This window comes from Varroa destructor, unplaced genomic scaffold, assembly GCF_002443255.2.
Source record: "Varroa destructor unplaced genomic scaffold, Vdes_3.0 BEIS01000005.1, whole genome shotgun sequence".
NCBI lineage: Eukaryota > Metazoa > Arthropoda > Arachnida > Mesostigmata > Varroidae > Varroa > Varroa destructor.
Genome location: NW_019211458.1, coordinates 25,511,373 through 25,534,374, shown reverse-complemented (window position 1 = coordinate 25,534,374; position 23,002 = coordinate 25,511,373). Strand labels below are relative to the sequence as shown.

The window sequence follows — 23,002 nt, the reverse complement described above, 5'->3', positions numbered from 1 at the left end:
AAAGGTTAATTTTTAGGGGTTGTGTAAGTAAGAAATGTTCGAATAGATTTACTTGTTCGTTTAACAGAAAGAAAACGTAGCAAGAACAACGTAATAAAATTTAGCTTACTATTTGGTATATGCAGACGTCTCTAGTAGTTACTATATCTTGCTAGCTAGAATAAGCTTTAATAAAGCTCATCTAAAAAGACTGATGTTTCTCACACGCATATTGCCTTTATGATCTGATTAAGTGTAATAACGTTTTCGTTCACGTTTCTTAGCCGCAACTGCCTCACCCACCTGCGCTGCTAATTGCCCACTGTATTCGGATATTTAATATAATAAGAAATTTGTAGAACAGGATGGAACAAGGATATAAACCTTCGTTTTATAAGCGGACCTCCGTATTATGTTTTGTATATGTAGGTAAGGTCACTTACGACAACAGCAACAACATGGAACGACTCATTCAACAATAGCCATGTCGTGCAACGAGGTAGATTAACAACAATGGTCGTTTGAATAGCTATTGTTATCAATCATAGTAGTTGTTATTATTAGTTAAACGAGCATAGCTGGTTGGAGTGACCGCTACTTTTCTACGCAACCAGTTACTGAACGAAGTACTCTAGAAAACAACGAAGTCTCATCGAGCATAGTTTAATCACTAAAAAATCGTTCTCGCGACAAGCGCATCCAAAGTTATGGAAAAACCCTAAACACCAGCATCAGCTCGCCACTGTAATCATTGCTATTATCATTAGTAGTAATAGGGCTTGCTGGCTTTACTGGACAAAAGAGACCCATCTGAGATTCACGGTCTAGCAAGCGACCAAATAGGGCTTACTAATGCTACTGTATATATGAATCTGCTCAGGTGTCTGTATCTCTATTTACGTGCGAGTCGGTGGCTCCATTCGACTAGCATTTATTGAGTAACAGATTAACGTTTGGTCACAACGGCGGTGGTAGGACAGTGGTAGGAGTCGGTAGAACTCTACAGTAGAGAAAACGCACCGCAGAGTTGCTGGGCGAAGGGCCGTCACAGATCGAGATGCGGGTGCGGGTCCACGGGAGCGTGCGAAAGGATTATGGCTGGGTTGATGGCGTGGAATCACAGGCAGCAGGCAATGATCGACGGAGAACTGCGCTCAAGAGGCGAACTGAGCATTGCGATAAATACAGACTCGTCTTCGAAAGAGGTAACAGCGAGTCAGCGGTAAGGCATGAAAACCTGTTTCCTATTTTTTACTTCTTATTATTAATTGTATAAATGTTCTCCGGCTCCACTTCTGCGTCTGTTTGATGAACGAACTGGGCCAACGGCTTTGATCGGGCGGTGTTAAAAACCTCGCACAGGGGATCATGGCATTGATTAGAAAAAACGCAAATATCAGCGCAATTTCTTTATATTTTTATAGAAGTAGAAACGACTATGAGAAGAACTTAGTATTTCAGCAAACTGGTTTCAACGCGTGAACGCCGTTTCCACAGCAAGCGATGGGGAAATCAGGAAAAAAAACAAATGTTAGCTACGTTAATTTATGCTGTTCAGCCTATTAGTTCATGTGACCATGGTGCTAGGATGACAGTTGTGTTACGTCGGCCACTCTTGAAACAGTTGAAGCTCTTCAAATAAAATGAAAGCGGCCGGCAACTAACCCAAAGCTGTTTATATGCCCTGTTGTTCCAGGCGTTGAAGAGTGAGGGTCAACGTCATCCCTACAATGTCACTGGGTCACGTTAAACTCGGTAGAGTTTTTTTTTTTACACAAAAGAATTTGCGCTATTCTTTTGATTTATCTAGAAAAAAAATGATAATACTAAACAGAAGTTTAGATCTTGGATTTTGATCGCAATGTTGCCTCGTACGCTCAAATTACCCAGTAATTAAGTCCTAATGCGAAAATGTGTTTAGCTTTTTTTCAATGAAAAAGGCTCAGTGTATCATTCATATTTGTCTCACATTTTCTTAAATTTAATGTACATGTACATGTAGACAATTTTAAAGTCCGTTTAGTGGTCCATAGGTTTTGCTGGGTCAACGCCTTTAAATGGGCTGTATGGACACGCTCCATGTGTGAGCAGAATTCGACGCGAGTCGGTTACATAGGGGACACGTAGCGAGAGAACTCCAAATATCCAGGAACGATTTCAAGAAATAATGGAACTCACTGTTAAAACGCCGTTTATTTATAAAATTATTATTAAATGGGATGTGTTGGTAGAAAATATTGATACGTCTATTTGAATCAACGTATTTCTGTTTATATCAATACGCTCTCTTGTGTGGCGAACCGCCCTTTACTGCAAACTATATGGCAAAGCAAATATGTGTAGAGGTGTGTGTATGTATGTTAGTGTTTAGCTGTCTCTTGATTTGTTTACCTCCTTCCAATAGTTCGATCGCTTTCTCGCTTGGGCCAAGCTCGTTCTGTGCATGACACGTATAGACGCCGTAGTACGAGTGATCTCGCACATCAATCTGAAATCAAATGGCAAAGAGCAGTGGGCAACAAGATAACAGAACAATTCATGATCATTCTTGCATTAAAAGTTATATAAATTATATATGCTAACTGGTCTATACATGTCTATACATAAATGGTCTATATATATATATATATATATATATATATATATATATATATATACATACATATAGATATATATATATATGTGGTCACCCTTGCACCGGCAAGCGGTTGTTAAAACGAATCGCTGCCTCCGAGACCAGCTCGATGATCGTGAGTAGCCTTAAATTATGTGAGTAAGTTAAAAATAAGTTACTTCTGTTGGCCAAACTTGGCAGTGTGTCCGGATATTATGCTAGTTACATTGAAGTCAAGGTTGACTAGGAGGCAGATGCGATGTAATTATATAAGCGAAGCTTTACTTCCGTTACTCATTGCCGTCACATGACTAGTTTCAGCCTAGGCAAACATGTATTGGGCTTAACGAGCTTACTATTTAGTAATACTGGAAGTGCTGTGATGCATTGATGATCGACCGTCAACGTGAGCCATACTGTAGGCGTCTATTGAAGGACTTCTAAAAAAACCGTAGTACGCTTATTGCATGCCACGGCTTTTTTTGACATACGTAATATTTGCCGCTCGGAGAGAGAAACAATATGAATAGTAATTATGATGCGCTTTTCCATGATCAGATTCAAATCCTGCCGCCATTACTCGCGTAGTATAACTACTGCTAACACAGGCACCCGTACATAGTCCCTCCGAGGGGTGATAAGCTACAAACAGCATGAGTGGCTAAGGCCATTTGACTGGTCGTCGAGAACATCCTGAGAGCTCAGCACAGAAAGCAGTTCTGCATCAAACTTGATTTTCAGCGATCAGAAACAGAACCATGAAGTCAACGCTGATCAAACGACACGTGATGTCAGCTGGCAGACGTACAAGTCGAAATCTATTTTTACATGTCTTTAACGGAATAGAAAACATGATCAGGGCATTACAAGTGCGAGTGTCGTACACCCGAACGTGAAATATCCATATGTAGGAGTTGTTCTATACACTGTCACTACTGAAGTGTTCTGGAGCAGAAAGTAGTTCGACCGATTAGAGCAATGTTTATCGCGGTTATAACGCAGTCTTTGGTTCCTTCTTATTTTCTGGACAAGGATGACTAGTCTGGATCACTAGATTATTTCAATACGCATCTGTTTATAAGTTCATGTGGGAGTTCCATGAAATTCAGAACGTGGATTGATTTTTTTGAAAATCCTGCATTAACTGAATCAGCTGTGTGAAACAGGACCAGGCTTTTCGAGTCGAACGGCTCATTAGGCTTTTATCATCTAGTGAAATCGACATACTTTCTTCTAACTGTACATTTGTCTCTAAGTTAAAAAGAATTCTACTCCGAAATTGTACGGCTGATAACACGTTTTTGATCCATCGCGAACAAATATGTGAGCGCAAAGTCTGAAGTCCCTACGATTCTTTATAATCAGTTCAGCTTCTTCGTCTCACTAGATTTTCCCCTAGGCTGCCCTCTCGTATGATTCCAAATGAGCTGCCGAATTTGTATTGCTTCCCGTGATTTACCGGGGAGAAATGCCGTCTTTGTAGTTCAGTCTGTCTTTTCTCGCCCCCCATTATGGTCCTAATGGCAAGTGCACCCTGGGCCGAAGCAATAGCAAACCTGACCAGCACCCAAGCTGCTATTCGGAGTTCCCATGGTTGTCGCGTGACAGGATCGGGCGCCTGTCGAAGCTGCGATGTCTCTCCACCCCATTCTCATAGTACGCACCTGCAACCCCCGTTTCAGTGTCCCAGTTGGAAGGAGACCATTTGCAGCCTTTACATTCACCCGGTGCTTAGCACCGTCGCTGAAGCCTTTCTGCATTGAGCATTTTCCCAGCCACCAGGCCCAATCAACATTCCTTCCCAACAGCGGGTGACTGGATGGACCCCGTCAACAGCTACTTCACTTAAGGCTAATGCACGTTTCGCATCGGCCTCGTACATGTTCCTTGCCTTCACTCAGCCTGTTTGCTTCAAGTGGCGTCACGGTTGACTGAAAGCGGTCCGAGTGAATAAGAATGCTACATCCCGACTCAAAATTTACTCGTCAGTTCATGACCGTGGCGGTACGGCACGACTCAGCGAGTGCTATTGAAATTTAAATTAAATCTAAAAGAACACTTGTTTACACAGAAGCCTATTAAGTAACGGTTGGCCATATTGTGCGTATGCCCGCTCAGAATGAACAGAATGCAAGGAAATGTGACGGTTTTTTTTTTCGATTTTCAGTCGCACACCAATTCTAGGAGCAACAGAGCTTGCTAGCGTGCTTATCAAATACAAACCTGTTCTTCACCTGCCTAACCGTTCCTAATAGTCAACACGGATCAAGGAGTAAACGAGTAAGTGCCCAGTGGTGTACGACCGGGATGTTTTAGCATTTAGGTAGTCGTGACGCAGAAGGTCAACAGCCCGAATGTGGCGGGTACCACGCCCAACGCTGCTTGTCTTTTTTGGCTTAATGAGCAACTCAGTCGGAAAGCTTTTATGAAGTTACGACCTTAACAGGACCACTCCGCTCTCCAGATGCCAGCCGCATTCCTTGGCTTCAATTGGCGGAGCGTGATATTAAACGAAAGCGATACGCTGAACACGGTAGCTGATTAAATATCATATATTTGCTTTTGCTGCCATCACCGACAGTATGCATATATATTTCCTTTTTTCAAATATATATATGACCGTTGAGGCGTCGCTAGTAATCCAACAACGCCCGTTCGTTTCTACATAAAAAAAAATCCGAATATATTGAAAATAACTTCCTGAGCCCTTTTGATGAATTTTCGAAATTTTCAAGTCTAAATCCTATTAAAGTTCTTTCCAATTACCTCGAGCAAATCTCGCTAGGGTTAGCTAGAAGCTGTTTGAGAGTTGGGAATAGCCAACGGTGGATAAAAAAAAGCTTTTCGTCTCGTTCGATGCTTCGTTCAGCGCAATAAGATTTAATAATAGCTGGTCCTTTCTGGAATTCCGAAAAGATCGCTTTGTTTTCTATTTGACGAGTTTGTTACCTTGCTCTGGACAGAACTGCCTTTCTTCAGCTACCAGGAGTAACAAATGAACGTATTATTATATACATACATATAAAGAAAGACTGCTACCCCGTCCTGTATGTATACAACCGCTATGTTTAGGAGTTCATGAAGATAAACGTGTATTTCTCAGAAAGTGAAGGCTCATAGTATGCATAGTACACTGAGAAAAATTGATTTACATTCAGGACGGACGTCCCAACGTTGCCAACTATGGTGTAGTCTTCACGGGCGTAGAGGTGCTCCATACCACGCAGCCATTTGATCGAAGGCTGAGGCTCGCCTTCCGCTTCACATGGGATTTTGGCTAGCGATCCGACTCGAGCGTATCTTGTATCAAGAGTTGTGTCCTTGAAGCGCGGACGGTCTGAAATAGTAGAACAACGCACAACTTGTTTCTGAGCGCTTAGCGTCTTTGATGAGTCTATCTTACTTTGTCACTTCACTATCTGAGTAGAGCCGATCAAGGAATATTCGTTACCGTTGTTGCGTACCAGCTCTGTAACGTCAACACTTGATACATTGTAAACAAATTTGTATTAATTGAAGTTCCGTCATATTATTCATTGCTGCTAATAAGTTAGCAGCAAAGAATAATGAAAAAAAATAATAATAATAAAAACTTGTGTAAGTTCTATGATACCCTGTTCGAGTTTTCTTAAGTTGTTTTGTATTTTTGCATTATAAATAAAATAAGAATCATTGTGTTTTCTTCGCATATATATGCGTATATTTGTGATTTCAATGTGAAGATCAGTCAGCCAACAGGTAATGGAATAGTTTGAAAATGGCAAAAATTCTTTTTACGCTATGACTGCTCTTCATGAAGATGTCGATATACAATTATTCCCACACACCGACTTTGAACTAGTTTTGAAGTTCGAGACGATAGAAATAGGTAACTGTTCCTTTGAAGATCTCGCTGGCTACATTGGATGCATGTATATACTAATGCATTGGGGGCTGTTTATATTCTGTGCTTAATAGATTATAAGAGACAAACGACAACGATAAAAAGTAGTACCTTTTTGCTATTTAGTATAAAGGAACGCACGTGTCTATACATGATGTTTATATGTATATATAAAAAATAATATCCAGTCTTCGCATTACAAGTATCGGACAAAGGGTATGAAGAACCATTGCCCAATCGATATTTTTAGATCTTTACGTGAACGATACGAGGGAGGAAGGCAACATGTCGACCTTTCCGATACCCCAGTAGAAATAGTGCTCTAGGACACAACAAAAAGGCGGTCGAGTAGTTGTTAAAAATCGAAAGGTATGCCTTTTGTTCAAAAACGTTCATCCTATACATTGGGAACATCATTCTAAATTCAATAATTTGCCTTCTGTGCTAGCGTCCTAATACAGATTTTCTTCACGTTCGGGCCGCTTCTAACTAGATTGTTAACTTTCTGAAACGTATTGTAGTCCCTTAAGCAGAATTTTACCTTAAGCTTTCATCACCAATGTGCCATATTGGTGATATTCTAGATTAAAACGATTAGTTATCAATTTTCGGAGCTACAAATTATAAGCAAGGCATAAAACAAAGTTATATATTTTACACTCACTATTTTTGCCACAAGACGATACTCGGCGTATGCTTCTATGACGCCAAAGATTTTCTGTCAGTCAACATTCAGAATATCAAAATACTGCCGTAGCTCATAAGCCGATAATTGGCATTACCCCCCAAGCTACGCTTCACGGAGGCAACACGCGGAAAAGAACGTAAGACTACTTGTGTCTTTTTCGCGTGTTCTGAGCGTTTGCCGACTAAAAATCGTGCCATTATCATATCACTCGTTTTGGCTTTGTTTTATAACTTAGCAACCTTTGCCTGTCTTAACCATACAAGGGTCGTCGCCTGCTCTCTGAGCTTTGGTTTTTTTTTGATGCTTTCGCGAGATCAGCCCAGCAATAGTTTCTGCCTCTCTGCCTTTAAATGCTACCGAACGACCATTACACTGGACATCAGAATGGAGCTGATATTAAAATAAATCCATGCTGACCTAGCGTTACGTTAACCGCCTCGAGACGGCTCCGTGAGATGGGGGTGTTGAGTCACATCGAGCGCCCGACCAATTTGAATGACATTCACAATGGGCAGCTTTAATTAAGACTTTCATAAGCGCAGCATAATGAAAGGGGCCGTCTTCATTTGGTCTTCATTGGCGAAGCAAAGGTTTGAGAGCAAACAACCAATGGACCGCAGTCTCTTTGATGCTTCCGTCGCATAAATATGGGCTGCGACAGTATCCCTTACCCCGGTCCCTCCATATTGCGCTAAATAAAATCTGACTACCCTGTCAGCAGAAAAAACTGCACAAGTTATTTAACAAAGCTCAGTTCCTTTTTGTGCAATAATTCGTGGTCGATCCTTTTGTTGGCCATAGTAAACGCAAAGGATGTCAAAAAGACGCTACTCCATTTAAGGTAAAAAAAAGGATAAAATGTGTCCCCGAATACATGTATGTTTTTAAAGATACGCAGAATTGCGGAGGCTGTACACACAAGTGAGTGTTACTATCAGTGTTCTTGTGGGTTACGCTACAGGTCACAGGATGCCCCCAATATATGTACATGGAGGCTCAATTGCTAAAGTTTTTGTCCTGACACCGCCAAAGCAGCGGCGAGAGCTTCCATAAATTGATTTTCTCAGCTAGACATTTTGAAACTCCTTCTTACTTGGGCTAATGTCAGTGTAAGCTAAAATATCGAGCTGTTTTCAATTATTGCTTTGAAATGCTTTCAAAAAGATTAAAGATCGACCCCTCAAAGACAAACCCTTAGAATGTTAGTTCTCAGGAAATCGCACGCCTCATCGCCTAACTGAAAAATGCTCCCTACCGATCTCTACCATAGCTATATAAAGGAATATTATATAGCACGGAACCATATTAGACCCGCCTCCAAGCCGTACTTTTTGTATCCAGATAAAATGTACTTAATACGAAGTCTCCTGAACTATAAAATGGTTATCATATAATAATACAATCTAAACTCTTTGTATTCTTAACATCCGCCATGACAATAAATTGCTAGCAATATCAGGAGTGACTACTTCTGAAGCATTCATAGATATCTAACTACGTGGATTATTTCTCTCAATTTTATAATATATATATATATATTCTTATTTAATATTTATAATTATTATATTATAATAGAATAATTATTATTATTCATTATTATATATATATTTCATTATTATTCAACAACATGGGAGCAAAACTTAAAAATAGTACCAAAGGTGACACTCAAACAGAATTTGATATACCGGTATACAGTATCTAGAAGTACACGGTGTCATCCGGAATAGTTTTAATTTAATAACAGCACACTTTGGTGTAGCTAATACAATTTTGTTGTTTTTCTGGCCAGGGAACAGCTAGGTCAGTCGTCTCTTGGACTGAACGTACACCTGTTGTACTTTTTACGATATAAGTTTTTATATATAATAAATATATATTTGATATAGACATTTTTGAATGGAAGTTTCAGAAATATGATCTACAGTCATATTTTGTTCTATGTTATATATGGATCTAGATGAATGTCCTGAATGACTCCCTGAGCCTCATTCTAAATGAGCGATCCGTAAAATAAACACGACGCAAGCTTTTAACTTTGGAACTTTTACCTGGGATACAGAGCTTTGCGATTAACAGATTGTGATTCACCCGGTGAAGTCCACGAGAAAAACCCTATGGAGTGCATTTTGGTGATTTTCAACTAGTTAAGTACAAGTTGGCTTTCCTTAACTAAACTCATACTGTTTTACAAAAAAGATATGTGATCTACACGATGCTCCCATGGCAATGCAACTAGAGACTCCTAACTGATAAGATAATAGTAGTGTTAATATACATTTTTTTTCTCAATTTTCACATATCATTAAACCTGTTTTTCATCGGAGAATACATACATTGCACGATAAACTGAATCATTTTTTTTTGGACGGAAACGAGGTGCTTTGTGCCCATGAAGGCGGAGCACGTGTAGTTCCCAGCGTCGGTTGTCTCCACGTTGTAGATGGTTAGGACTTGGCCCTCGACCTTATATTTGCCGTTGTTGCCTGTCAATAGAATAAATACGAAAAAAAGCAAACCCATTAGTTTTTGTTAGGTGTAACTCCTAGACGCGTGCAAATACTATAGCATGGTTCGTCAACTTCCCAACGACGGTATCTTCAGCCAGAAAAAAGGAGTTCTCTTATTTTTAATATATGACGCACATTATAGGTACTTCCATTGACTGAGCCACACCGCGGGGAGGTTGTTCCAGTAAACGTATTTGCCCGAATCTATTCTATTACAACATCAACAAGCATTCCCCCCTCCGGGTCCAATACACCGCCATTCTCGAAGACCGCCATTCTCGAAGATATATAACCCAATTAGTAGTTGATTTTACCCGCGCTCTTTATTTCTAGACTCATTGTACTTTGATCAGCCTATATAGGCGACTGGTTTCATCTGAATTCGCCTAACGAGGCTACATCTTAGGCAATGCCGACATTCAGAATTCGAGTTGACATGCGTCTGGACAAGCCAGTATATCCTTTAAGGAAAGCGTGGTGAAGGGCTCGAAGACACTTCATTCTAAAAAACCTGAAGCGAAGGCAGCGAGCACAGTTACATCCTTGTTTGCTTTAGCTGAAGCAATGGTCCCTGACAGCGGTACAAGGAAAGGAGCTTTGCAGCACACCGTTATTAGTGCACATCAGATGTTGAAAGACTTCATGAAGTTTTCGCAAATGTACTAAACGAAAAAGATGAATACTGGCTCTAGGACGTAGTGCCAATTTCCAATAGTTGATAAAGTAGCACTATTCGTGACGGCCAGAGCCCTAGTTCCAAGTGGAAAGAAATCGACCGGGAACCGGCGGCAAATCATCCCGTTCATTTTCGTTCGAGCTGGCCGAAGGGCCATTCGCTCTGCACGTGGCAAGAACGTTTGATCCAACCACATACAATCCTCTGCACATACTATGAAAGACTCGTCTTGTTACGAAATGTGGCCCAAATGGAAATAAAGAATGCGATAAATTTTTCCATCCCAATAGAGAAAAGTATTGTTAGGTATAGGTGGCTGAAGGGATCGCGGTCATTATTTAATATTTCAGTGGATTTATCCAACGCTAAGCCTAAAAACAGGCGATCTGTGGGTCACTAAACAAGATTTTACTTATCGTTCAATGCACTTACCGTTTAAAGGCTAGCCAACAAGCGTAACTCAAATGGAATTTAAGTTAACATACACAATTCTCAGACCCTTCCCAGTCCTGCGAGACCGCAAACACACACCGAGAAATTCCTGCATAGATGTGCTAAGGCGTTATTATAAAATAAAGAATCACACAATTTTTATCTTGGAATGGATTTTGGTATAATTTTCATGATATTGTCGTCCTTCTTGAGTTGCCTTGAGGTGTGTACCACGCCAGCTCTTTATGCCTATAGGCAAAAAGTCCGAAGGAGATGTCCCTGAGAAGAACAAAGCAGGAAAGGATTGCCTGCATGCGTCATTATGCACATCGCATTGCATTAGATGAGTATAGACATTACTGCAGTCTACGCTATATATCTGCGCCGGTAGAGGATGGCATGACCAGTCTCGTTAATCCAATTGTCATACCCTAAATGATGTTTGCAACTACAGCCAGTGAACCAACAAGGCAACCCTATATGGTCTACATGAGTTAAGCGCTACCAGATCGTATTCTTCCTCCTTGACTAGTGCGTCAATCAGGCATTTGCTGATGACAAGCTGCTCGAAAGTTTGTAGCAACAGGAGATCTCCTGAGGATACCCTTCTGCATGCATCTAAATGGGACCAACTAGAAGGCGAACGGTTCTCGGAGATTCGGCCACCCCACTTCACTCAGCACTTCAGTGAGCACTGCGATGAGCGTCACCAGAACTGCCCATTTTTCGTCCCCTACCCCAGGGTGCTCCAATCTTATTTGGCCACAAACTCTCCTATTATAGATAAGAGACCGTCTTACAAGCGCACTTTGTATGATTAAATGCTCACGTGGTACTAGCTCTATGTATACGGAGCAATATCTAAGTACCTCTATCGTATTCTATCTTCCCGAAGACATTTAAAATGGCGTTTTGCAAAAGAGTATTTTCTTTCATCTATGTGTGCTTCTCCTCCGTAAAATAAACATCTTTCTCCCTAACGAATTCACCCATTTTCGTCCGGGTGCCTGCTTTACTCGCCCACTTTATTCGTCCCTCCACTCAAGGCGAAAATTAGGGTCATCAAGCAGTAATCACGCAAAAGGCTCGTTTTTAGATATGTCTAGAATTTCAATTGAGATATGAATCGCTGCTACTGGAGCTGTTGCTTATGCGGTTCTGCTACCATTAGAATGTATACAGAATGAATCAATGTCGGACAGCTCCTCTGACGCTGTCTTTGGAGCACCCCCTTCTTTTACCTCCTTTTTAGACTTTCGGGTTAGCGCGATTTAATTGCATGTAGTTACCAGTTATTCCGGTTTTCCCTAACCTTCGTCTGTAGATGAACGTCTCATTTCATTAAGTGTGCTCTGCCACGCAGAACCGCGGCTGCGCCTGCTTGTGCACGACGATCAGGTAGCTCCTTATTAGGTTTATTTTGTATGCTGTGCATAAACAGGACAATGAAGGGCCGTTCCTGCTATCACTATCCTCGTTCATATATGTTTACGTACGTATGTGAACATTTGTCGCACTATATGGGTCATGTGTGGATCTATCCATTTAAGCAAATCGGCCTTTAGAAAAACAGACACAGTTGTGTAAAAAATGTAAATGCCAGATTGCTTCAAAAAAGAATTAGAAAAAAGGACTAGTAAGTTGTATGGGACTCACGGGACATTGAATAACATGTCCTCGTAAATAGCACAGCCTGTCAAATTCGGCACCGATCCAAACCCACCTGGACTAAGCCTGCAGGATATTAGGGGGCCGTTAGAAAGCGACTGAAGCTGCAGATGAAATCGTTAGTTAAAACACTATGAGTGGACCTGCGTTTGTGTGAGAACGTGAGAGGATAAATTTTATTGATATTATCTTATTTATTTTACCTTTTAACTGTAAAGAAAAAATAAAATTCAGACGAAGAATATTAGATATCAAGAACTGACAGATATCAATACTTAAAGCAATCAATAGAGTGCTCCTCCTTGTCTTAATACTATCCAAATTCTATTTACCGAAACCATGTACACGGTTTGCAAAGGGTGCTATTATTTCCTAATATTATTACTTTATAAAGAGCAACGTCTTTTTAAGTTGTCCCGATGAGATACTTTCTGAATCGGTTGAAGATAAAATATAAAAGAACTGGTATTTTAATTCCTAATTAATTAATTATGAACTGTGGATTGGTTTCAATCCCAAATTAAAATCGAACGTGACACCTAAAAATGATAACGCTAAATAACCTAGTGGAGAAATATGTAGTCAGAATAATTTATAAAAATCTCTATTTAAAACGTTCTTTATTTATAAACATATATATTCTAAAAGAACATCACAGTGTCGTCACAGCCACTGACATGCGCAACTTTATCCAAATGAACTCTCGATCTAACAGCATTAAAAAAGATGTTAAAAAAAAACGCAATATTTATTGAAGTTCTTTGCCTACGAACGATGTACGGCTATTTCTTTTTTTTTTTTCTGCACCCCAAACCTGGCCGCCATCCGATCTTTTCATTCTTTGCCTGATAGACTATCAATACAACTATTCCATCTCTTCTTTTAGGGCTAAAGAGGAGGTCAACTCTAGCAGGAACTGCGTTCATTCTAGCCGGCCCTCTAGCTTAGCGCGTTTTAGCAAGAATAAACGCCTGCAAATCGCCTGCAAAATTGCCGTGCCTGCAAATCGGCGTGCCAGACTTTGTCGTCTGCAAGTACGCACGTGCCTGCAAACCGGCGTGCCAGATTTTGTCGTCTGCAAGTACGCACGTGCCTTGTATTAGCGGCGTAGTGCAAATCACTATTTCCGCTCGATATGGTTCCATACGCCGCATGTGGGACCACAAGGCTATGAATACAATACTGAGCTGCTAGGCGATGTTACTATATTATTATTTGTACTATATTATTACTAGCGCCACTCATTGTCCGTCCATCTGATCGAAAAGGCGCCGCATTAGAGATGTGATACGATTTGACCAGTGGTAGCCATGCTCCACCTCCTGTTTTCTCCCGCTCTTCTCCTCTCCACTATTGTGTCTTTTTTCATTTCTCTCTTTCAAACTAACTATTCCATACAGATACTATTATATAGATAGCACAACCCAAACAGCAACCTCTTCTATGCCTGCGTAAAGCTGAAATAGTACACATTCACACGACGCATTATACACAAACACACGTATATATAAATGGACTTACGTACAGGATGGGCTACCGCGCATATAGATAATACGGGCAGTCCGACTGAAGCCAACCAGTGGTCTGTTTGTACAGGGGCTATTAAATACGAACGCTTCGATGGCCTCATTCGGTGGAGATATCAATTAGAGCGACAGCTTCCCTGTTCCGGATCAGTTAATACTCCAGGCAGCCGACAATGATTAGCGGTGGCGTTAGTACTCTCAGGGGATACGAGACTGGACATAGAGGATAACTTTGGGACACGGTAAGCATACAGAGTAATCACACAACAAAGGGTCACCGCACGATCGCCCTAACTTTCAGCATAGCCACCCACAACTCGAATTGCATGTCAATAGAGGACGGCGTCTGCGGCAAGCTGACTCCACTTTGACCTCGATAGACTACGCACGAAAAAGTATAACTGGGCACCGACGCGATTGTAGGTAGAGATCGACTAAGGAATAAATGTCATCAGCTAAACTGATCGCTGTTCGGTCCAGCGATGCACGGAATACCAATTCATCTATTTTTCGAGTAACAATTGTGTTAACTATTACATCGCCTAACAGGCAGATGGCCAGTAATGAATGCTGCGCTTTATTTGTTTCGAAAGAGAAATTCTGTGTTCGATGCTAAGGTTCTCTTAAGCGTCTCTAGCCAACTCAAGCGTTATGAGGGAGCCAAGAAAAAATACCGCGATGACATCAATTATATGCCATTATGCTTCTCTGCTTAAGATATTCGGAGGTCATCTTTTATGGGTTTATATTTTAATGCAGATGACCTCGGTTATGCAAGGCTATCGAGCGAGTAAAAGCGTTTTGCATATCTGGAGACTTCCGTTCTATTTCACGTTAAGCACCTGGCTACGTGAACAGTCATTATAGGAGATTCTTGTTGTTGTAGAAAGTCACACACATACAACAAACCTGTAATTGTTGTATACGGAACAGTCTTTAGTACGGCAAGAAGAAACGAGAGTGGTGATCCTTCGTAACAACTTCTTTCCAGCTGCATTTCCGTCTCAGGCTGTCGATCCTTAGCCACCGTGTGACTTACTAACCAACACAAACAAACCGCGATGCTTGACTGGAAATTTACCGACGGGATAAGCCGGTAACGTGCTCAAATGTTACGCCTTGGCTGTACATTGGCCAAGGCACGAGATGGGAAAAGGGGCGCAAGCGATACAAGATGGACATTGGTATTAAGCAAGCAAGCCTCGACCGAGCGGGGTCTTTGGCTTGTTCTTGGCACGAGCATGTAATGCTTTTTTAGATTCCTCAGCGTAATCCAAGAATGGGTGTAATATTTAATAATGCAAAAAAAGTGAGTGGCCAGCTGCGAAAAAAACAAAATGAGAGCGAACGTCGGTTACCGATAAAATATAGTACATTCGATACGCCTAACCAATCGAGCCAACCTACCGATGTCAGCGGAATTGTGCTGGACTCCGACCGATCAAGAGACAGACACAGAAAGATTAAGAGAACGGTAAAAGCAGGAAACTTCAAGCTATGATACTGCCCTGCGTTTGTCGTGTCAGAAACGATATATCAGCCCCCAAGTCGATGTCTTACCGTTGCCTTCAAGTCCGGCGAGAAACATCTCACCTCCAGCTGCATTAATGAGAAAGTAGCGGGAAGAGAGAAAGAAGACAAGCGCTCGAAGATCATGTTTAGAAGCCACTGCTGCTGCAGAATCAGACGCCTACAAATGTGATGCCTCCGTCGGCTTTTATTTAACAGCTAATAAAGTCTAGTAAAGGCAGTGGCCAGACACTAGCATATTGCACCTAAACGGCAGGTTTGTCAGTCTTTGTGTACGAAAATAATTTTTCTTGCTTCTGTGATCTGCTGTCCAAGGCATATCCGTAGGCTAGTGGCTGGCCATGGTAGGGGTTCAGGTTTTAGAAAAGGAGCGAAATAAAAAGCAAGCAATCAAGATAAATCCTTTCTAACTAAATAGCAATAGATGTCCCTGCTCTCACTATTCGTCTTTCTCGGTGGCGCGGTCCGGCAGCTCACTAGCTGCGCACTGACCATAAAAACCTGGGCACAGCAACAGCACTAAATTGTCAATAGGACAGAGAGCCTTCCAGTATGGGGGAAAGTTGAAGCGAAACGTTTTACATTAACGCACCAGCCTAGACCCATACCCCTAAACACCAGCATTTGATTTTCTGCCCTTGTAGAAGCGTTATAGCACTCTCACCAGTTGGAATTTATAGCATTGCTTAACCTTGCCTCCTCCGGTAGAGAGTCTTACTCCGACTGGAAATGTTTAGAAGAGAAATGGCAATATGGTCAAGGATAGGAAGCGGATCAGGCGCGAACAACGGTTAATTCGGTGAACAGTCGTCTGACTTAATTTGGTTTAGAAAATTAGCTTTCTTCTGTTTGTGTAACATAGGTTTCCGGGCCTTCTCTCCTCTCAGTTAAAGACAAATCTGAAGAGAGGGATTACTATACCGTCCAAATGTTCCGGAAGAACAACCAGGCTAAAAGCGCTACATCAGATTCAATACAACGCCACCTCTTTAACACAGGGTCCAGTGACGAATTATATGTGGCAATGTACTTCCTCAAGGCATGACTGTCGACCTGTCTATGATTGATATGTGGCAATGTACTTTCTCAAGGCATGACTGTCGACCTGTCTATGATTGATGTCATAACTGAAAAATCAGTCAACTAAATTTTACAGAAGACATCTCATCATCTCAACAAGCTAGACAAAATTGAATCGCGTGGAAATCCAAGTAGATTACATAGATTTAAAAGACGATTATATCAATCACTCAGATTGGCGTAAATGCCAGCTTGTTGTGTCGACGTTTCACGGTTTCGCCTGGGATGGCCTCAGACGTTCGAAAATGACAATATCTCGTACCTTTGTGCGTCCACCCAATGCAACTAACCGACATAACGAAGCTATCGATGAAAGCTGATTGTTATCGCGTAGCGCATTAGCTGATCAATTACTCATATCGTTGATGTCATCAGTGCGCGTATCCTCGACAATACATACTTTCTTGTTTACCTCATTTTATTGACCTGAATCAGTGAGGCGATTTAAACGATCGCATGTAGCTTGAGCCACTTGCTAAGACTGTGTGACCGCTGGCGCCCGGGCGTGTTCAAACATGTACACGTAGCAAAATTTACCACGAGCACCTCTCTCACGGTACCGACCGCCGTGAATGTCGCTATAGTACCCCGTGGTGAACACGATTGACGAACGAATGTCCCGCTCCGCCCGTGTATAGTGATGTTAGGGCGGGAAAAAGTATTCGAAACCCAACAGCTTCTAGACAAGGAGAAGGCCGATCCAATTTTTTCGACTAGCCAACCCATCACCCCAGAGGGAGGCAGGCGTTCTCGTCCCTATTGGACTCTACTGCTGCTGTTTCTACTAGCAATAGCCGCATCTTGTTTGCAAACACACTTATAACGCTTCATTAGATACGTCCCCTGAGCCGCAGCTTTTCCTGAGCGACTGGCCAGCAGGCGCCGATTGTGCTTAGGCAGAAGTCTCCACCAACGCCGCCGGCCACTGGATCCCAACGCATCTGGCCTCTGGGTAGCGAACTAGCGGTACGCTAACGTATACGAATCAACCTCACAGCTGTTCAGCAAATGAACGAACAGAGAGTCATGAAGATAATTTAAGGATGACTCAGCAGGCTGGAATAGCACAGCTCACATGGTTGCAACAACACTGATGCAAAACATAACATATTCAACAAAACGTTGGGCCTGGTAGTCATCTAGGACGGCGCTGGTTATGCGGCCCAGCTGTCTGATTTTGTGGGATAAGTAACCTACGGACGTTGTTAAATGTGTGCGTATAAGTGACGAAGATTTCCCGTAGAAGGCATTTACGGTTAGGACAAGGGGATATTAGGACAAAACGAGCAGAGGACGCTGCTAAAGAAATGCTCGGAAGCAACCAACGGAGTATCGCCGACAGTAGTGTAGGTAGATGGTGATAGAGCTTGCTTACAAAAGAATCTGCAGGCTTTGCTGTCAGAACAGGGCGGGTTTCGGCATCAAGCAGAGGGAATGTATCTGTCGATAAAGATCGTATATCTGATTGCTTGCCCCTCTAGTTGCGGCTTCGTGGGGTGCATGATGCGGCGCTAATGAAAAACCAGCACATATCCTTCAATAGTAATGCTGTCGCTTTATTATGGCACTACGTTTGTATCAGCTATATACTTCGTCAAGGTACTCTGCTAGTGTTGCACGCGCATAGCGGTTTATAACTTATTGTGAGTGCTTAAGGAAAGCGCCAACAAGATTTATTGTCATAATTCAACTGTATTATGTATATTGTATAACATAATAGTTCGGTGTGGGTGGGTCAATGACAACTGCATCATTCGTAAGATATAGAATCTGATAGAAGCTGATAGAAGAAGCAATCGGGACAAGTTGGGCACTCGACGGGGACTCCCTGGTCCACTCATCAACTGCAGTAAAGCAATTGTTTATCTACTTACTTCCTTCGTACATAACTTCATTTAGTGGAACGACAGGACCACCGCGTACCCGACGGGTGTTTGGGAGATCCCCTACGCTATTGCCAAAATCGATAGAGTTCGCCCGTTCCACACATTAACCTGAAGGAAGTCCCTAGGAGATCCGCGGACATGCACCTATAGACAGTAAGATTTCTCCTACGAATACCACTGTGCTTCAACTATAGTGTATAACGCTATCAATACAAGATGTGACTCAGAGAGGACTTGGGCGTGGAAAACTGGTTACGACAGCGAAAACATATCGGTCTCCGCCTGTTCTCTTCTTTACCCCTCTGCTTTCCACAGCATCGCCACCATCGATGAATTGAGAAATGAAACTGTTTGGGCAATACCTCGTTTGGGTGAACGGCAACTGTTCGAACCAATGTTAAAGTGATACCAACTCGTCGACAACTGGAATCGTCTCCTGCTACTGCTGCGGCTGTGCAATTATCGGATAGGCCACAGTCGGCTTTGCGTTGCCTCTCTACCACTCAAACATAGAATCAAAAACGAAACAGAGGTTCACGTGTGGGACCATAGCGGGGACCATCACAATCTCAATCAGTTCCGTCTTTTCTGAACTGATTAATGATCGTTCGCTTCGTGCGACAACACCAATAGCAAGATGGGAAAGATATGGTGGCATTTTCAGGCGCGGGCCGGTGTCCCTTTTGTTGGTTGGTGGTCCGTTCACACTACCTCAGCATCTTCCCTTCTGGGACTGTGGAGCCGCGTCCCTGATCTTAGTAATGGCATAGTGACGATGCCGTGCATCGCAGCACTGGCAACAGTAGCAAGAATGGACAAAGCGTCGCCATTGTTGACGATCGGTTTCTGACGCCCTTAGTCAGTAATGGGCCGTTACTCCTCTGCTTTGAAAGCGGCGGACTTTGAAAGCGGAAAAAGAGAAACAGGGAACCTCTACGAGGGGACTAGAAACTGGGCAGGCTTGCGTCGATGGCCAAAGCATCGAACTCATTCCTCCAAATGAGCACCATCGTGCTAGTGCGCACTATGAAGAGAGCCAATACAGTAAGGGTTCTGCGCTAGCTAATGCAATAAAACAAACATACGTAGTCACTTGTGCTCATGCGTTTGCTGGTTCATGTATGAGCTCTACTGGGACTAAGGAACGTTTTGGGCGGAGGAATCCACCCAAGAGGAAACCGTTCTTCGGCTGTCCTAGCCTCTAAAAGGTTCGAAAAAGCCGAAAAGCCCGAGATACATGGCGGGCACATGGGAGCTCCTAGCCGTCAACTTCAATGCACAAGACATAAGGCATGGCGCATCGACAGCTATAGCCCAAGATGCATCATCCATCCAGGCTTGTCATCGTTTGCCGCCCGATTGACTCCCGTGTCGTGATTGATTGTCGACGTTGGCTGGACCGCCACGGAACTGACTTGGTTGACTTCATGCACTGCCCTCAAAGGAACTGGAGAGAATACAGCATTTTCAACCATTTATATCCGGCCAGCTTTCGAACGAATGACAGATCGATTATTTCACAGCTCGGCAGCCCGCCTGGTTCTACAAATTAGTATTATGTGCCTCCTATTCGGCTTGTCCTTTTTGATATACATTGCTGGTGCGGCGTAGGATAGTATAGGTTCTTAAACGACGTTTATTTTTCATTGTTTGTCCTTACATTTACAAAAACAACAAAGAGCCTTCAACGTGATTCACCCCCCGGGATGGTTGTTTACCAAAGAATTCGCTTAAAAAATGTATGCGTTTAAATTTGATAATCCTGCATTTTCTGTGGCACAGCTATTTTATAGTACTCGTAAGCTAACTAATGAATGTACCACGTTTTTCTTCTAAGATCTCGTACCACACACACATACGTCGGCCACACATAAATAGGACTGGAGATATAATACATAATAAAAATTTTGCCACCCCCGAATGTTTCCGTCTTTTCAACTTGTGAATCATTGAGAGTGTCACACCTACCTTTATTATTGAAATTACGAATAGCTCGTCCATTTAGCTGCCACGAAAACTCGAGTTTTCGATGATGGGCGTCAGCTTCGCACCTAATAACAGCTTTCTCGTCGCCCTCTGTGCCGGTCTGAATGTCCTTGGTACCTTGGAACGTGATCGCTCTGTAGACAAACAACGTAAATGACACTGATACGTCTCTCGACTCTGGGCCAGCAAACGTCGAACACGTGTACAGACCTGCGTCGCCCATTTGAACCTAGAGAAAAAAAGGTCGAAACAGGCCAGTTAAAAATTACGTTGACCCAGTGAAAACAACGTGAGAAGATCTATCTTATCTGAATTTTTTTTTTAACTTTTCAACTGTTAGTGACCCCAGCCATAATACATTACTTCAAAAATGATCCAATGAAGCAAAGAACACATTGATATTCGCAAAAATGAAAAAAAAAAAACGAATGTACCTGGTAAACATCTAAATGGCTTTGCGGCATCGTTTAGCTATACTCGGCACCTACAAAAAGTCCTTAACTAAAGGCCTTGCTATTATGCCTTGTGGGTCTAGATTTTTGTACATATCAAATTAAAAAGCTCTCATGAGTCTTGTCTGCAACGGCATGAAGTTTCATCTGGCATAAGAGAGAAGTCCAAATGAGCTTGGGTTCTTCAATAAGTAGGTGGGCTGAGAAAAATAATACTTACAAATTTGATAAACACAGTCTTCTAAGTAAGAATATCAAAATGACTAGGATATTATTGTATTGGATATTGCTTTTTGTGGCACATTTATAGCTACGTGTACGATTCTACTTAGGACCTTTCCATGATCCATCACAGAATTTATAACCTGGATTAACAGAACTTCACTGACCGATACCGTATTCGCTCAAATACCTCTCCTGATCAAAAACAAATGTTATGCTATAAGGAATATTTGACTAGGCTGGCATCGAACGTCTACATCTACTGTAACGCAAATTACGTAGCGTAACATTTTCTTTGATATCTGATTTCCGCAAACCGATCAACATCACAATACCGGATTCCGGATCATTATTATTTTACTCTTGCCTAAGTAGAAACGATTTTGAATTTCCAGTCCTTTTCAGATTCTTATTCCAGTGTCCTTCGCTCGTCAGATTGTCTGAGTCACGTCTAGCAAATGTATTCTCCAAGAAGGATGGTTACTTTGGACAAACGTGCCTTCGAAAAACGATGATTTTCCTAGTGAGCATTTACCAACCGTATTTGACACGTACGCGACCGAGACGCTTTTCGATAGCGAGGCTATCGAGCTTGCTTTGTAGGACACTGCTAACTACGAACGTCTGCGCCAATATTCATACTGATCAACGCGTATCGTGATCGTTTGCGTTTCGGTGGAATTAGTTACTTCGTTGGCAAACGTCAAAGAGAAATCGTTAACACTATTGTGTTAATCATCCTTGTAACCAATGTCACCAGTCTGAAGTGATGGGGTTACAGTCGAATCTGTGATGACCCCTACCACAAAGCTGATCGCGAGCCACGATTATGTCGAGAAAGATTCGGACCGGGGTGAATGGAATATTTGAAACAACTGGTCGGGCAACGGTAGATACGAAAAACTGACGCTGACGTCCCTTTGCGAGCTCCTTTAGCTCAAAGGATTCTTTGCAGATTGGTACACAGAAAAACTGGCTTTCAGACAGTGTTCTGCGCGTGGACTATATATTAAATTGCTAGGTTGAGTATGCGATATATAATCATTATCAGGAGACGTTGTCCTAAATGTAACTGAACGTTTAACAGGCCTGAACTACTGATTATGTATAAAAAGCACGATTAGTAACCGTGGTAAAGGCGAAGAGAAACAGTAATAAATAACACGTATATGATTATAAATACATATATATACATATATAACTAACATGTAAGTGTCTTTTAATGGGTTAGGTTGACTACTGTGATGTGTGAGCGTAATTACGTAATAGAAGAGCGCCTATATATATATATATATATATATATATATATATATATATATATGTATGTATATTCTTGTTGTCCTTCCATGTCAACGAACTAACCAAAGTACTTTGGTTACTCCGATTAGCTAAACTAACGTCTACTGTTATAACGTATGCAGCACAATCATAACTATACAATAGTGGATATGTCGTGATTCGATAAGGGGTTGATGGATTTGACTATAGCGTGTGTCGGGCGCCCAGTTAGCGTAATAACTGCCTCTGAAACAACGTCTAACCGCGGTACTAGAAATAAAAGTTGAAGGAGTAGGGAAAGACCGCCACTAGCGACGACGCAAAGGACCTTGCAGTCGATCCCGTTCCAAAAGTGGCCTCGCTACTGTTTTTTTTATTAACACGTTGCATGCTTGTAAATCAAGCCATTTAATCATCTCTTCATGCGTTTGCCTTCATACGATTACGATTTCGAAAGTGTATTCTTATTTATAGCTGTTCTTCAACTGTGTAATAATTATAATATTGGTTTCTATGTTCTTCAACGAACAGGCGTTTATGTATATGTATGTGCTAAACGCATGTGCTCTAACCATCTAAAAAATTAGCGATATAT

The 23,002-nt window shown here is 41.9% G+C and overlaps 1 protein-coding gene across 13 annotated transcripts in view; it reads right to left on the bottom strand.

Annotated features, from left to right (window-relative positions):
• The window catches only part of LOC111251150 (neural cell adhesion molecule 1-like), a 153,343-nt gene that overhangs the window by 13,870 nt on the left and 116,471 nt on the right, over window positions 1–23,002 (bottom strand). For all 13 annotated transcript variants that reach the window (XR_015328163.1, XR_015328158.1, XR_015328161.1 and 10 more), the window contains 4 exons: window positions 20,438–20,684; window positions 9,498–9,647; window positions 5,746–5,930; window positions 2,371–2,467 (listed from right to left, as the gene is read on the bottom strand). Coding sequence is in view for 6 of the 13 variants with exons in the window: in XM_086989868.1 (XP_086845994.1) it covers window positions 2,371–2,467; window positions 5,746–5,930; window positions 9,498–9,647; window positions 20,438–20,684 (679 nt within the window). In the remaining 7 variants the exon portion in view is untranslated. The remainder of the gene's footprint in view (window positions 1–2,370; window positions 2,468–5,745; window positions 5,931–9,497; window positions 9,648–20,437; window positions 20,685–23,002) is intronic.